The sequence below is a fragment of the Aptenodytes patagonicus genome, chromosome 19 (assembly GCF_965638725.1).
Source record: "Aptenodytes patagonicus chromosome 19, bAptPat1.pri.cur, whole genome shotgun sequence".
Classification (NCBI taxonomy): Eukaryota; Metazoa; Chordata; class Aves; order Sphenisciformes; family Spheniscidae; genus Aptenodytes; species Aptenodytes patagonicus.
In genome coordinates, this window is record NC_134967.1 from 3,413,423 (window position 1) to 3,427,348 (window position 13,926).

Genomic DNA, 13,926 nt, shown 5'->3' on the forward strand with positions numbered 1-13,926 from the left:
GAACAGCATTTTTACAAGTTTTTTAAAAAAATACTAATAAGCTGCCTTTTTAGCATGAAACACTGATGTTTCTTTATAGTATCTAAATACATTTAAATAAAATGTCAACATATTTTATATATATTTAAAATAGTTATCTTAACATAAAACATAGCCATAAATTATATAATAAACTCAAGTAGATTGATAGCATTAGAAACTAGAGGTTACTTTATTTTGAGGGTTTTTTTTAAAAAACCTACATCCACTCCCTTCCCTGCTGAACAGAGGTTTTGGAAGTACTGTTCAGCCAAGTGATTAAATACAACAGACTGCGTCTAAACATTTAATACCTATCGGTAAGTTTAATCCCTTGTGGTTACTTGCCTTCCAGCAATATCATTAAAAATCACCTTTATTTCCTACATCTCTCCAACCTGTTACAGGTATTTTAGAGGAAGCCAGTTTTTACGCTGACTTCTGACAGTAAAATACAACAGTTCAAAATTAAGCATTTATTTTGCTATATGGAAGCAAAATTCTTCAGTTTACATGTCATAGGGTAAGCAGACATATATACGTGCTGCTAGGATTTGTTATGGCTAAAAAAAGTTTTGGAGCAGTTAGCCATGCTCAAATCTTGGTGTTATTCTTTTGAAAGTGTAAAAATAAAAAAGACATGCAGTATTCTTGGATATACATAATGACTAGGTGCAGCGGGACAGATAAAGTTGTCTAATAAATTCTTCAGCCCAAGTTTCCTTGCTTTTACTGCAATGTCTCAAGATTGGTATTTAATACATTTCTGAGACTTACCATAAAAATAAGGTTTAGAGCAGCTTCTTTACTAATCAATACAAGCATTGGTATGGCGTGGAAGCACTACATACTTAATTTCACAAACTGGACATCAGTAAGCAGACAACACAGCTTCCTCCTTTCACGTCACTGTGGTCAGCTGTGCATTATACTGGGACTAAAAAATGAAATGCTTTTAAGTATCTGAAAAAATAGCAGGTGTTTATTTGTGAGATTTAAAAGTCCTAGCTATCTGAAGTTGCTCCACAAAATACTTTTACATGGCTTCTGTCGGTCCCTTCAGAATTACTCAGATACTTAAGCAGGAAAGTTTCTGAATTCAGTTAAATTTATATGCTATATACTTTCACACTTTCCTTTACACATTAATACATACCCAGGTCAACTGTTAAATACAGCCCTAAACAGAAAGGATGGTTCAGGCCGAGCCCAAAACGCATTTATAACCAAGTCAAATTGCACCGAGAGAAACGTGCAACGGAACGATGAATAGAACCGACACAACTTGACTAATTTAGAAAATACTCATTCAGCAAAATGCTATAATCAGCTTCTCATTTTAAGAGACACATAAACTTTGACCTTCTCTAAATTACTGACAACCAAGAGGAGGCAACGGCTTTTCCCATTGAACAAACATATGTTTCTTGAGATTCTGTGCAGCATTCTCCACCCCTATTTATGTCATATAAGCAAAGTAAAGGAGCTTTAATTAGCTCACATCCCATCGTTAACTAAGCTTCCTAATGCATCCTGACAACGGCATGTCGGCTGGGTAATCTGTGAAGCCCCCTGATGCGCTGCCTGTATGGATGCCTGATTAGCTGGGTATCCCGGGGGAGCCCCCACTGTTTTTATCTCCACAGATGCCTGATGAGTTGGGTAGCTTCCCTCAAGGACCTCCTGGGAAGCTGGGCCAGCAGGTGCCCGTTGGCAATAGTTTTGTGTTACAGGGTTGAATGAGTGATCCCTGCAGGAACCGCCGGCTGTTTTCACAGACACAGAAGGCAGTCAAAAGTCCACAGCATGAACTTGGAATGACCCCAGTTGCAGAGTCACTGGCGGGTTCATCTGGAGGACAACTGCGCTTTATTAAACAACTAATACTCTTAACAGATAATTCCCCTCCCCCCAACTTTAACTCTTACAAAGCTTTTAGGTCTTCCTGTTTGTTTATTTTTTGGGAATGGAATCATTTGCCCTCTTACACCCCCCTCCTGAAAAAACCTCTATATACCGAAAACCTGAGAAAAAGCCTGAAGAGATCTAGTCCGCTTCCTTGAGTTAATACGTAACAATAATGTATTCAGAGGGCAGCAGAGTAAGTTTGCTTTTTAACATCATCTTTACCAACTCTGTTGATTTTTCTTTTCATAGGGCATTTCCTTCCGGCAATACACCCCAGCAGTCGGTCTCTTTCCAGTTTCATTTTCTGCCATGGTCACACCTGTGACCACGCTTGGGATCGGAAAGAACCTCCTATTTAAAACCCCCCAGGTTTTGTGTGTTCCGTTAGGTTTTTGAAGGAAACCTAATGCAAACACGTTAATTCGGCCTGCCATCATGTGTGCAGTGTAAGTAGCGAACAACGCTTTGAGGGATGACGCGTTCGGATCTGTTGAACTGATGCCAAATCATCTATTGCTACAGCTTCAGAAGATACCTTGGCCATCTCCCATGGACATAAAAATACTGTTTTCCCTCCCCAGGGGTACACAGCCAAGGAATTTCAAGTTTAAATCTGTACTATTTAACATATTCTACACAACTATATAACTTTATACATACAGTAGGGAGGTGTAGTTAGCCTTTTGTCAAGACTGAATCATTAATTTCAAACCCACACCCCATTTTTTCTCCTTCAGATGCTAATTGTGATATATGGGATATATGTGCCTGTTTTCATGACATGCTAACCATTCAAAACCTGTAGGTTAAGATCAAATTTCGTTTCATCTCCATGATAAATATTTATTTCTAATTTCACAGTTTGTGCTTTTGTTAACATTTTGCATACCACATTTTAAATTCTCCTTTTTTCACTTAATTCCCCAATGAGTCAGCAAACCAGGAACATTTTAGTTTATTTTGCAAGAAAATCAGCTGGTAAAAACCTTCAAAATAAATCTCTAGAGCAGATGCAAAACTTAAATCTTTCTAACCCCCCCCTTTTTTTTTTTAATTGTGGGGATGGTCACTTGTAGATTTCTACATACAGCTGAGCATCTCACTGTCTGCAGTTGTTGCACTGTTGCAGGATTCTCATTGTCTACAGAAAAATTTCTCCTGGAAAAGGCTCGTTCAAAGCTACCACCACCATGTCAGTTTGATTCTAAACGTGCACTTTTAAGACATCAAGTCCAGACCAGAACAGTTCTTCCCACAGAATACATCACCATTTTTGTTTGATCGTACCCGTGCCCATTTCTCCACATAAAAATATGCTGCAGTCAAAGCAGGTTCACAAACACTTTGTATAAGCAGCTTTGTAAAAGAAAGGCTGAATTTAATGTGAATTGCGAAGAAAACTTTTGACCAGGATGCTGGCCACACACACCTTATCCCATGGTACAAATGAAAACCAGGAAGAACAAAATAATACTTCAAACTTCTCAAAGACGATCCTTTATCCCAAAACCTCTTTCAAAGATACTGATCACAGATACCAGATGTTCTGCACATAAAAAGCGACACTTTCCATGGCTTTTGATTGTCACTAATTGGCCATAAAGCTTGCTGTCTTTTAAAACCGCTAGGAAATGGGTAAATGGCCTCATCTATAATGCTCCTCCCAGCACTGAAAATTTCTGCCTGGGAATTTCAATTACTTTCCATCTCATAACCTGCACGTTTTCATACAGCTTCTCACTGCTCAGCACGTGCACCTGCACATGAATCTCTGAATGAAATGCAAGTTAAACTGAAGATGATCTGCAGTGCCACCTGGATGCATTACCTGAACAAGCTGCAGTAGCCCCTACACAATACTGGGGAAGACACGAGGAGAAAAATCTTAAGATTACACTGAAGAAAACACAGGGAAAGCTACATTTGACCTGAACTGTATAAATCACTTCTAGGAACTGAAAAAACTATTTATGGCAATTGCTGCTAAATCCCACAACTTCCATACCTAGACTACCCTTGTAAGGGACGACCGTCAGCTTTCCCAAAGTAAAACCCAAATTCAAATCTGTAAAGTTGCCCAGAAAGATGACATCTATTCCAGCCTTCCTCATTTTGATCCAGTATGAGACTGCCAGTAATCATACACATTCTGCTGTTAACAGTTAAACAGAAGAGTAGGGAGTCAAAAGAAAACTGTGAAAATACAGAATGGCAGGAAACTCGGAACCTGAATGCCACCATGATCTTTCAACATTATCAGTTGACTATTTTGTTTAATACTCTCCTGAGGAAAACACCACCATGTACTTCTTTCTCAGGCTTCATATACAAAGGCTTTTGTCAGAAGTTCCCTGTCACCAAGATACGATTTTTTTTTTTCCAGCCACTTGAATTGCGTTTTGAGCTAATATTCCTAGAACTACTGAACCACAGTGTCACCAAAGACACGAGAACACCAGTTGTTCTTGCTTCTGAGCGGTATCAAATAAGAGTGGTTGGTTACATAAACCGAGAAACTTTAAACCAAAGGGAACCATCAGCTTCAACTGCTTTAGAAACATTTCCGTCTGTTCCTGGGTAGAACCTGCTTAAATTGCACCTACCTTCTGTCCTCTGCTATATCCACTTCTCATTTATTGCCAGTTTTGTTAAAGTTAGCATTCATACAAGTCAAACACTTGTTCATGATTTGTTTTTAAATAATCCCTTTATTACTTCCTCTTCATTTTCCATTCAGTTATCTTTATTTTTCTGTCACTGCCAACCACTTGAGATTCTGCTCTGATTTATCTTACAATGAGGGTTAAAACTCCTATTTCCCTTCGTGTCGCTTTCGTGCTCCTTTTCTACAAATGCCTCCATGTCAAACACTCACCTGGAGCAATATTCGTATCCTTCCTAGTCTTATAATTTTCTTACCTGCTTCCAACACCCTACCCTCTTTTCCTATCTGTTAAGCACACCATCACTCTGAACTGAATTAAAATAAATATATGGCATGAAAGTCCAGGGCAGAAGTTCCTTTGTGCCTCTTCCTCAGCCATAAAAGAAAACAAACACCCACTGTACAATTTGTTGCAAGTCCTCTATACGTAAGTTTTGGCATCTCAGGTGCTGGCTCCCAAGCCTAAGGAAGCCAGCCTCCCAGAACTCTGCAAGCTTCCACAAAAACCTAACAAGGAAATGCAACTGTGGCTGATGCTTTACCTTCCCTTAAGAAGGCTAATTAAATTTCTCACTGGAAACGTCAAAGTTCAATATGAAAATTAAGCTCTTTCAAGGCATTCATTAAATTATTTTTTTCAGGAGGAAGGGAGGGACACAACAATTATTTCCATCCTCTCTCTCTCTCCCCCCCCCCCCAAGAAACTAAGCCTAGCTGCAGAGTCGTTAACAACTACATTACTATGTGCTCATAATTCACAAAAGATATCAAAATTCCTTGTAAGGGTTGAAAGAATCAGACAAATTAAATACAGTATTGACAAGGTGATTAATCTTTTCAGTCCTTTACTACCAGGAATTTCATTATGTCAGCATAACACCTATTTGCCAGTAATAGATACAGCCACTTTTAATTTTCCATTTGGAGAACACAAGCTACAGAACGTTTTTGTTCAGATGCTAATTCAGTGTTCAATATTCAATTCTAATTGAAACACCTCTGAAACAGGAATAATTTAGGATTTAGTACTATCATGTCTAACAGAGGAAATAAAAAAAAAAAGTGTGGATGCCAAGAATGCAAGACATTTCTACGCATATGGCAACTATAGAAGTCTCCATTCAGAGGGAATGAAATTCCCTCAGGTGTCTATATTTAGGATCAAAGAACTTTTTAAAATACAGAACTTGGAGTCTCCAAGGGATAAAAAACTACAAAACTGTCTGTAGTGAACTTTATTTAACCTAAGGTTTTGTGCCAACTTAAATACACTGCAGCTCTCCACTTGAAAGAAGGCATTACCCACTGCGTGTTCTGAAATGCATGGAAAAGCCATTACAGGGATAATCAACAGAACTATAAAATAGAAAAGCAATAAAATGACAAAACCAGATACAACTCAAATAGCTTACTTTTCAATTCAGGCAAGTGGTGTTACTTTTAAAGTGATGATCATAGTATTAAAGTTTATCTATCTACTCACACCTTAAAAGCTAACTCATCTTGAAATCTAGCATAGATTTTTTGTTTAAGACACTTTAAAAGTCAGGTAGTCAAAACAACCAAAATGGGTATTTTGCCATAAATACCACCACTTTCTATGCAGAACACAGGCTCATCTAGTTTCGGCTGCATTAGTTACCAGCTCCACAGAATAAGCTGCGAAGATGAGGACCTCTATGGCACAGCTGAATCAGGTGAAAATTTATGCCATGAAAATAGACTTTAAGATACTTTCTCTACAGAGAGCACCAATAGCAAGATGAAAACCATCTACTGTATCAGTCGTGTTTTTCTTGAGTAATTGGAATTATTTTTTTCCCCCACTTTTTTTTTTTCTTTACCAAAACTTCGTGTGTCCTAGACACGACCATAAGGCATATACATGGTGGAGTAGAAAGGAGTAAAAGACAAAGTTCTACACTGTACCAGGTACGTAACATGTCACAAATTGTACTTGAAATGTCAAATTTTATCATATGGACATTCCTGGCTTAGTTTTCTAGCAGATTTAGATGCCTAAAAGCAGTGCAACATATAGGGAGGAATTAATCCTGATTATTTGAGCCTTTTTTACCATTATCTTCTATGTAGCAGAATAAAGATCCATCCTTTGGAAGGAAGATTAATCAAGGAGTTCCATTATGTATTATTAAGCCTTCCTAAAGGATAAAATTTTCTCCTTGTTCTGAAAGGACAAATACATAACCCATGTAAAAAGTTTTTAAAAGGGCACTGTGTGAGACTTGCATCACAGACATTTCGGATATATCAAGGAGAAAGAAAAAAATACCTAGGAAGACAGATGAATAGTACATGGGGTGATTTTCAAAGGTATAAATGGGAAGCAGGCACTCAGCTCCTGTTGAATTTTGAAAGGAGTTCAGCATCCAACTGCCCTTCTGCCTTTGAAAATCTTCCTTCACAAAACCCTTGGTTACAAATGACTCCAAAGTTCAAAGAATGACCTTGCCCTTGTGGGAAACGTAGGAAGGCTCGTGCCTTTTAAAGAAAGATTTATGAGACTGTTGCTGCAGATGTGACTGCAATGAGGAAACAACACTTTATAGAAAGGAAACTCTAAAGAAACACACTCTATTGGGTGGAGTGGATGGGTCACAAGAGACTAGAACCACGAGTAGAAAGCATGGACAAAAATACTCATTTGCACAGATGGATACTGCCTTAGAGAAGCTCAGTAAGTCTTCTACCAGATGGCTTGGATAAGCTTGCATTTGTAGTGCTGATAATCACAGAATCACCTAGTACGGGATTAAGACAGGAATATCAACAATGTGGTATTTGGTTTGAATTTCTTGAAATTGCCCAAAGAGCCTAATGCTGGCAACGAGATAATTATGATAGGGAAGGTGTATGTCATCCTTCCTCATGGTTCAGCTCACAGCTCTGCACTTGGTGATGGACTGGGGATCTCGATGGCAGTTTAACCAGGTTTGATAACATTAGTCTTGAGCTATCTGTAATCATGCAAACTCCGCATTTTACCTTTCTCATCTTCTGAATTACCTTTCCCCACTAGCGTGGGGAAAAAAGTAGATTTCCTTGTATACAAATAAGTGGAATAGGTTGTGAAAGGATGAACCATGATAATACACACGTACAAACCTACCAGTTTGGAAAATAAAAATAATAGGAAGTAGAGAATTTTCATAAAAACAAATTTTAGCAACACGTCCTTATGTGAAGAAAGCATTATTCCAATTCTACCCATGATCACAAAGTGCATTTACAGTACATGTTGACACACTGTGTATGTAATGAAAAATATTTCAAGATTTGTTTTATCCAAGCGAACATATGTTTGCTCTGTATCAAGCACAGTATTGACCATGATCAAAACCACTTTCTATTTTTGGCTGCTGTGTCAGATCATACCTCTCTCAGGCACTAAAGATAGTTATTTTCACTGATAACACTGATACAATTGAATTCTCTCAATCGTTATCAGAAGAACAAAAGAATATTCACCATGCAGAGACTTTGGAATTAAACTAAAGACAAATGCGTAGCAATCTAGGAATTCTTTAGTTTGTCGATATGTGGCATAGAAAAAAAACCCCCAACAACTCAAGCATTAGCATAATAATTGATATTCACGTCAGCTTAATCACTTTCCAAAAATAAAAGTTAACAACTCCTGTTACACTAAATAAACCCTTAAATACTCCAAATTTCTATAATGCTCTCTCTCTATATATATATTCTATACATAATATAATACAACTTTGTTCATTTGTACATAGGAGATGACGCCACACTTAAGCAACATTTTAGTTCTCGCTCTGGTTAACTTCTGCATTCACTCTGCAAAATACACGTATATCAATAATATGGCCTTGAGTGGTTTCATTGACTCCTGCAGGGTTTCTGGCATCCCTGAAGTGTATATATAAAGCATTGGGGGGGAAAAAAAAAATCTACACTTCAAACACATTTTTTTACAGAACAAACAGGACATAAAGCAATTTAGAGATGGTCAATAGTTCTATTTGACTTGTTTCCTGACTATTTTTTGCTTATTGTTTTAGCAAACTTTAATATCGTAATTATTACCTTCGCAGCAGAGTTTGATACTCCATGTGTGACATTTCTTATGAGACCACCAACATTGCCGTATTTTATAAGTCCGGTAACACCTTCTGAAACATCATTCAACAGACCCATAGGGTTGCCAAGGAAATCCACAGAACCTAGAATCCTTGCTGCCTGACTAAGCAGCTCCTGTAAAATCAACAGGAAGAATGAAATATCACTTATGGATCACGTTAACACCAGCAAGGTTGCTTAAAAGAAAAAAAAAAAACCCAACAACAGAAGTCCCACCTGCAACAAAAGCATATACAAAACCAGACAGTTTTACTGAAGAAATGAACAGTTTTACTGACGAAATGAACACACAAACACCAGTAAGATCAACAATAGTTTCGTCTTAAAATGCAGTGTATTCTTAGAAGCACGTGATGCTATTTCTCCGTATACCAAAGAAGCAATACAGCACTAACACTTAAGTAAATAGTCAAGAAAGAGTTCCCCCATCCTCAGCAGAGACCTCATCAATCAAGAGAAGTTCAGCCTTTGCCACAATAAAATCTGTATGACACCTACCTCTTGAAAGTGCTTCAGAATGTCATTAATGATAAACTCCCGAGTTTCGTATGGATGGACCCTAGTGAAAGGATCCAGATTAATCACAGCATCTTCAAACCGGATTAGAGGAAATCCCAGCGTGCTTTTCAATGCCTAATTAAATAAAAAGACATTGCAACTTTAATTTTTTTCTCTACTTCTCATTCACAGCACCCAAATGAATTAATCTTTAAATGGGTAACAAACCAAAATTATCTGAAGCTGCTAGAGTAGTTTACCACTGCCATGTAGACGCTTTGATATAGAGGGCAATCACTCCCTACACCTTTTACTTGTAAGCAATGATCAAGTATTAGAACTGCATTTCTTCAATAACTAGGTAGTCATTAAACACTCCTCCTGATGCAATCTGTTTCCTACATTTGATAGGAATATTTCAAAACAAAATGTGTTTAAGATTCCATGCTTAGCACTTTGCTATTGTAACTGCCCTAATGCTCAGTTAAACCGAACCCTAAATTAATTTCCTTGATACGCAGTGAAGACAAAACTGAGTCTTTTCCACCCTGCTGAAGTGCTATGAATGGATTAAGTGTCAGGATGAGCTGGAATAACATACATAATTTCCTGCACGCCTGAGGCTCATTTCTTAACATTATGTGGTGTACTGAAATTCTTTAAACCAGCTTTTTCAATTATTTTCAAGGAAGAAAACTAAGACGGTAATTAGCCCATGGGCCATCTGTAACCTGTACAATCTATACCTAAAGAAACATATTTAAGGTGGACAACCTATACATCTATATATACACATATAAATAATATAATTTTGGAAAAATTAACAAGAAAACTAATCTTTTAAGAAAGAAAGAGATCCTTCTATTTCAGGTCTCGATAATGGCATCTGCACTGTCATCAACATCAAAAAAATCTGAAGGCGGCAAGAAGCCTGATACTCGTGTTGTATCTTTCTACGTTAATCACTTAAGCATGCTTGGTAGTAAGTAATGTGAGTTTTTCTGCCATCTGCAGGCAATTAAGGTAAATCACAGGTCTGATCTAAGTTCACAAGTAAGAAAGGACCTATTTATTTTTTCAGTAAATGGATGACTAACTAGAGTAGTCCTCATTATTCACTTGGGTAGGAAGTAATTTCCTGTTTAACTATCAGGTATTATATAAGGCAACTTTGTTAATACTGGTACCTAATAAAAATAATCTGTCTACACCAAATTACCAGGCAGCAATGTCCAAGCCAGAAACATTAGAGGTAGTTAGAAAAACTTCTACAAAGGCTCTACTGTGATTATTCTCTCCCTCCCACCCTGAACTCTCCCATGCTACAAAACTGAATGGAACTCTTTCTGTGGAAGTTAATATACAGAATACAGTCAGTGACTGTTATTATTAGGGGAAAAAAAAATGTATACGCCAAGTTTTCTCTTGGGAACAATGCTGGCGGCTGCCAAGACATATCCATATGCAATCATATACCAAAGGTGGTAGGAAATCCAAACAGAACAGTGCACATTACTAGTTTCTTAAAGGCACCACTGACACAGTCTTCTCTCTAAATTTGAGATAATTGGATGATAAGCATTTTTGTGTTGAAGCTAAAAGTGCAAACACATTCAAGACACCGCTGATGTTGAACAGTGAGGAATATTACAGCTAGCTATTCAATTGCCCTCCTTTGCACGAGGATTTGGTAAAGGCAATACAAGAATGCAGGACTGATGATATGCTGGTCATCTTGGTAGGACTCCATGATACACACTCATTCCACAAAACTAAACTTCTTCAAAAGCTTGCACATCTTAATGTCCATAATATCAAGGGCACAAAAAAGCCTGGTCAGTGTCTCAATTTTGTTCTTTGAACACACAAATTGAATAGGCAGCAGCTCAGTGCCTCCACAGTGGCGAGGGTTTTTTATGGTTTGTTTGGTTGGTTTTGTTTCAACTCCCCCACCTTGGAGGGAATCAGCTGTATTAGCTCAGAGGGAACTGAAATATTGCTGGCTGTTGCCACCTTATTATGTCCAGGAAGGTCCCAACACACAAGTTGGGAACACTGGACGAGATTATCTTCTTGCTGTAATTTGGAATCCCTGGTTCACTTGAACAACTGTGCCAGAACATTTATTACCACGTGAAAAGGAACAGATTTCCTACCTAAGTCCATACTCAATCTGCATTCACTTTAATATTGAACCAAATTGCACAGTGCTCATGCAAACCCTCCAATTCCAATGAGACACCATTTTTTGGATGAAAACACTCAGAGTTGTCCTGTATTTCTGCTCCCTAAGTTGTGTAACTTATTTTTCTTCACCCACACCTCAGTCCTCCCATATGATAGTCATTCCCTTTAAACCTCTTTACACTACCATTAATGTAACTACGATCCTTTGTGAAGTAGTGAGTTATAAGGTGAAGTTGGCTGTGCTTCAGCTGAAATTACAAAAATGAAAGAATATTCCAGAAGAGACTGGAAATTATGCAAATTAAATAACAGAAGTTATTGAAACTTCTATTATTTGTAACAAATAATGGAAGAGTATACGGAAATCAACAGCAGTAAGTTAAAGCTTCTGTTCCCTTTTCCTTCTATAATAGAACCTCTTTACTTGGAAGCGCACTCTGTGAATGCATTGGCGTACCTTGAGATCCAAAGGTAGCTTGTTGGAAGTGAAGACACTCAACTTTATTTGAGGCACGCTGATTTTCAGATTTTCAAAGTAGTATCGCTTTTGTCCTCCACCTTGTTCAACAACTTTTTCATGGAGGTTTTCATCATACTTTTCAACCTCTGCACCCAGACAAAACACAGGAATCAGAACAGATTATATATAAATAAATATGGGGTTACGAATGCATAGTCTGTGAAGAGTTAATAGTTTCTCTGTACAAATAAGAAGTATGTGCAACTGCTAGTGTAGTTATTAGTTAGCAATTACTCACACCTTGTCACATGAAGTTGACCTTTGAGGCTGAAGAATTTTTTTTCAGATCCGCCTGCATCTCTAAAACCTGAATGTATTTGTAGCGAGATAAAAAAGGTCATCCAAGTTTAAGTTATTTGAGCTTTTAATCGCACTTCTAATTTATCTTTGTCAGCATACAGAAGCAAGGCGATACAAACATAACTACACAATGTTTCCTACTGTGTAGTCATACTCTTACAACATGTTTTCCTCTCTGTACTTTCTCTATACTTCCTTACACGCTCAACTATCGATATAATGTACAAAGCAAGCAAAGCTGACAATCTTTTCAATTATCACTACAGAATGGACAAAATGCCTACATGGAAGACATTCAATAAATTTCTGTACAGGGTGAGCCAAATTTGGTTGACACCAACAGGTTCATATGTTATTTCTAAGAGCATCTTGGTGGTGTGAGAAGGCAGGGGGAAAGACAAAAGATGACAGAGTCTTATAAATCAGGTTGAACAATTAAACATGTTGAATGTAAATGACAAAATAATTTTTGTCTGAATCTTGGATGACATCATCAGCATCAGTGGATAAACTACAAAGACTATACAGTAAGTAAGGAAACAAAAAAAAAAGCAAAAGCATCAGGGTAAACCACAACAAAGGACAGATTAGTAAACAGCATAAGAGCAAAACTCAAAATCTTTATTTCTTCTCCATCACTACAAATCGAAGTCTTTAAGTCCTCTGTGAAACTGGGAAACGTAATACTTGGTTTTTTTCAGAGACAATTCAGAAGATACTGTGGGTTAGCAAGACACAGCACTCTTGAGCATCATTTGTAGGCTTACCCACATTCAGAATCATGCCAAAAGTATTTTCCTGCAACAGTTATTATATAACCCTACACACCCTACTGCATCATAAAAGTGACTTTTTCAACTGCCACTCCAAAACAGACATTTCAGAAAGTTTCCAAAGTACAGATAAACCCTACAATAGAAGGATTAGAACACCATCTATGAGATTAGAAGATTCAAGAGCTCTGTCTTGCCTCACTGAATGGAAGAAAACTTGTATTGCAATTAAAGCCAGGGGTATGGATGCCACAACTAAAAGGTCAGACAGCCAAAATTTTCCTTCAGTTAAGCAAGAGGAACTGTCCAAGGAACAAATGAACAGAGATCCCATTTCTAGCCTTGGGTTTAAATAAACATTACTAAACAAAGTGGTTTGCTAAATTAATAACACAATTTATCCCAATTTAGATGAATCCAGATACAGGAACTTAAGATGAATACTAAACTCCTTCCCATAGAGGCTCAGCTCAGCCACCCTGTACTGCACTACAGCACGTTCATGGGTCTGTACCTGAATCCTGTAACAAGCACAATATATGTGAACAGCTTTATAGGGGCCATTGAGACATTAGCTTTCCAGCTTTCTGTTCAACAGTGGAAGTTCCCAAGCAGCTGAGAGCTTGCTAGGTGTTTTGAACTTATTTTATATGCAAAGATCATAATACTTCTGTATATTGTAAAACTGGTCTTTGTAATTTTATACTATACCTGATTCAGACTGATCATAGCCAAAGAAACTCAATAGCTTCAGAAGTAGTTTCTCCTCAATTTGAACTGTGAACTTTCGAGCAGTGATCATCAGATGCTACGAAGATAAACAAGTCTCAATTTACAATATTAACACTAGAAATATGATCCATGTAAGCCATTAAATAGGACAACGTGTTCTACTTCAACGGAATATTTTCACTGGAATGGATTTGTAG

At 37.5% G+C, this 13,926-nt stretch overlaps 1 protein-coding gene across 5 annotated transcripts in view; it reads right to left on the reverse strand.

The window, feature by feature from the left end:
- The window catches only part of VPS13D (vacuolar protein sorting 13 homolog D), a 110,812-nt gene that overhangs the window by 33,175 nt on the left and 63,711 nt on the right, over positions 1 to 13,926 (reverse strand). For all 5 annotated transcript variants that reach the window (XM_076356196.1, XM_076356199.1, XM_076356195.1 and 2 more), the window contains 4 exons: positions 13,709 to 13,805; positions 11,862 to 12,010; positions 9,218 to 9,352; positions 8,666 to 8,833 (listed from right to left, as the gene is read on the reverse strand). In XM_076356196.1, coding sequence (XP_076212311.1) covers positions 8,666 to 8,833; positions 9,218 to 9,352; positions 11,862 to 12,010; positions 13,709 to 13,805 — 549 coding nt within the window. The remainder of the gene's footprint in view (positions 1 to 8,665; positions 8,834 to 9,217; positions 9,353 to 11,861; positions 12,011 to 13,708; positions 13,806 to 13,926) is intronic.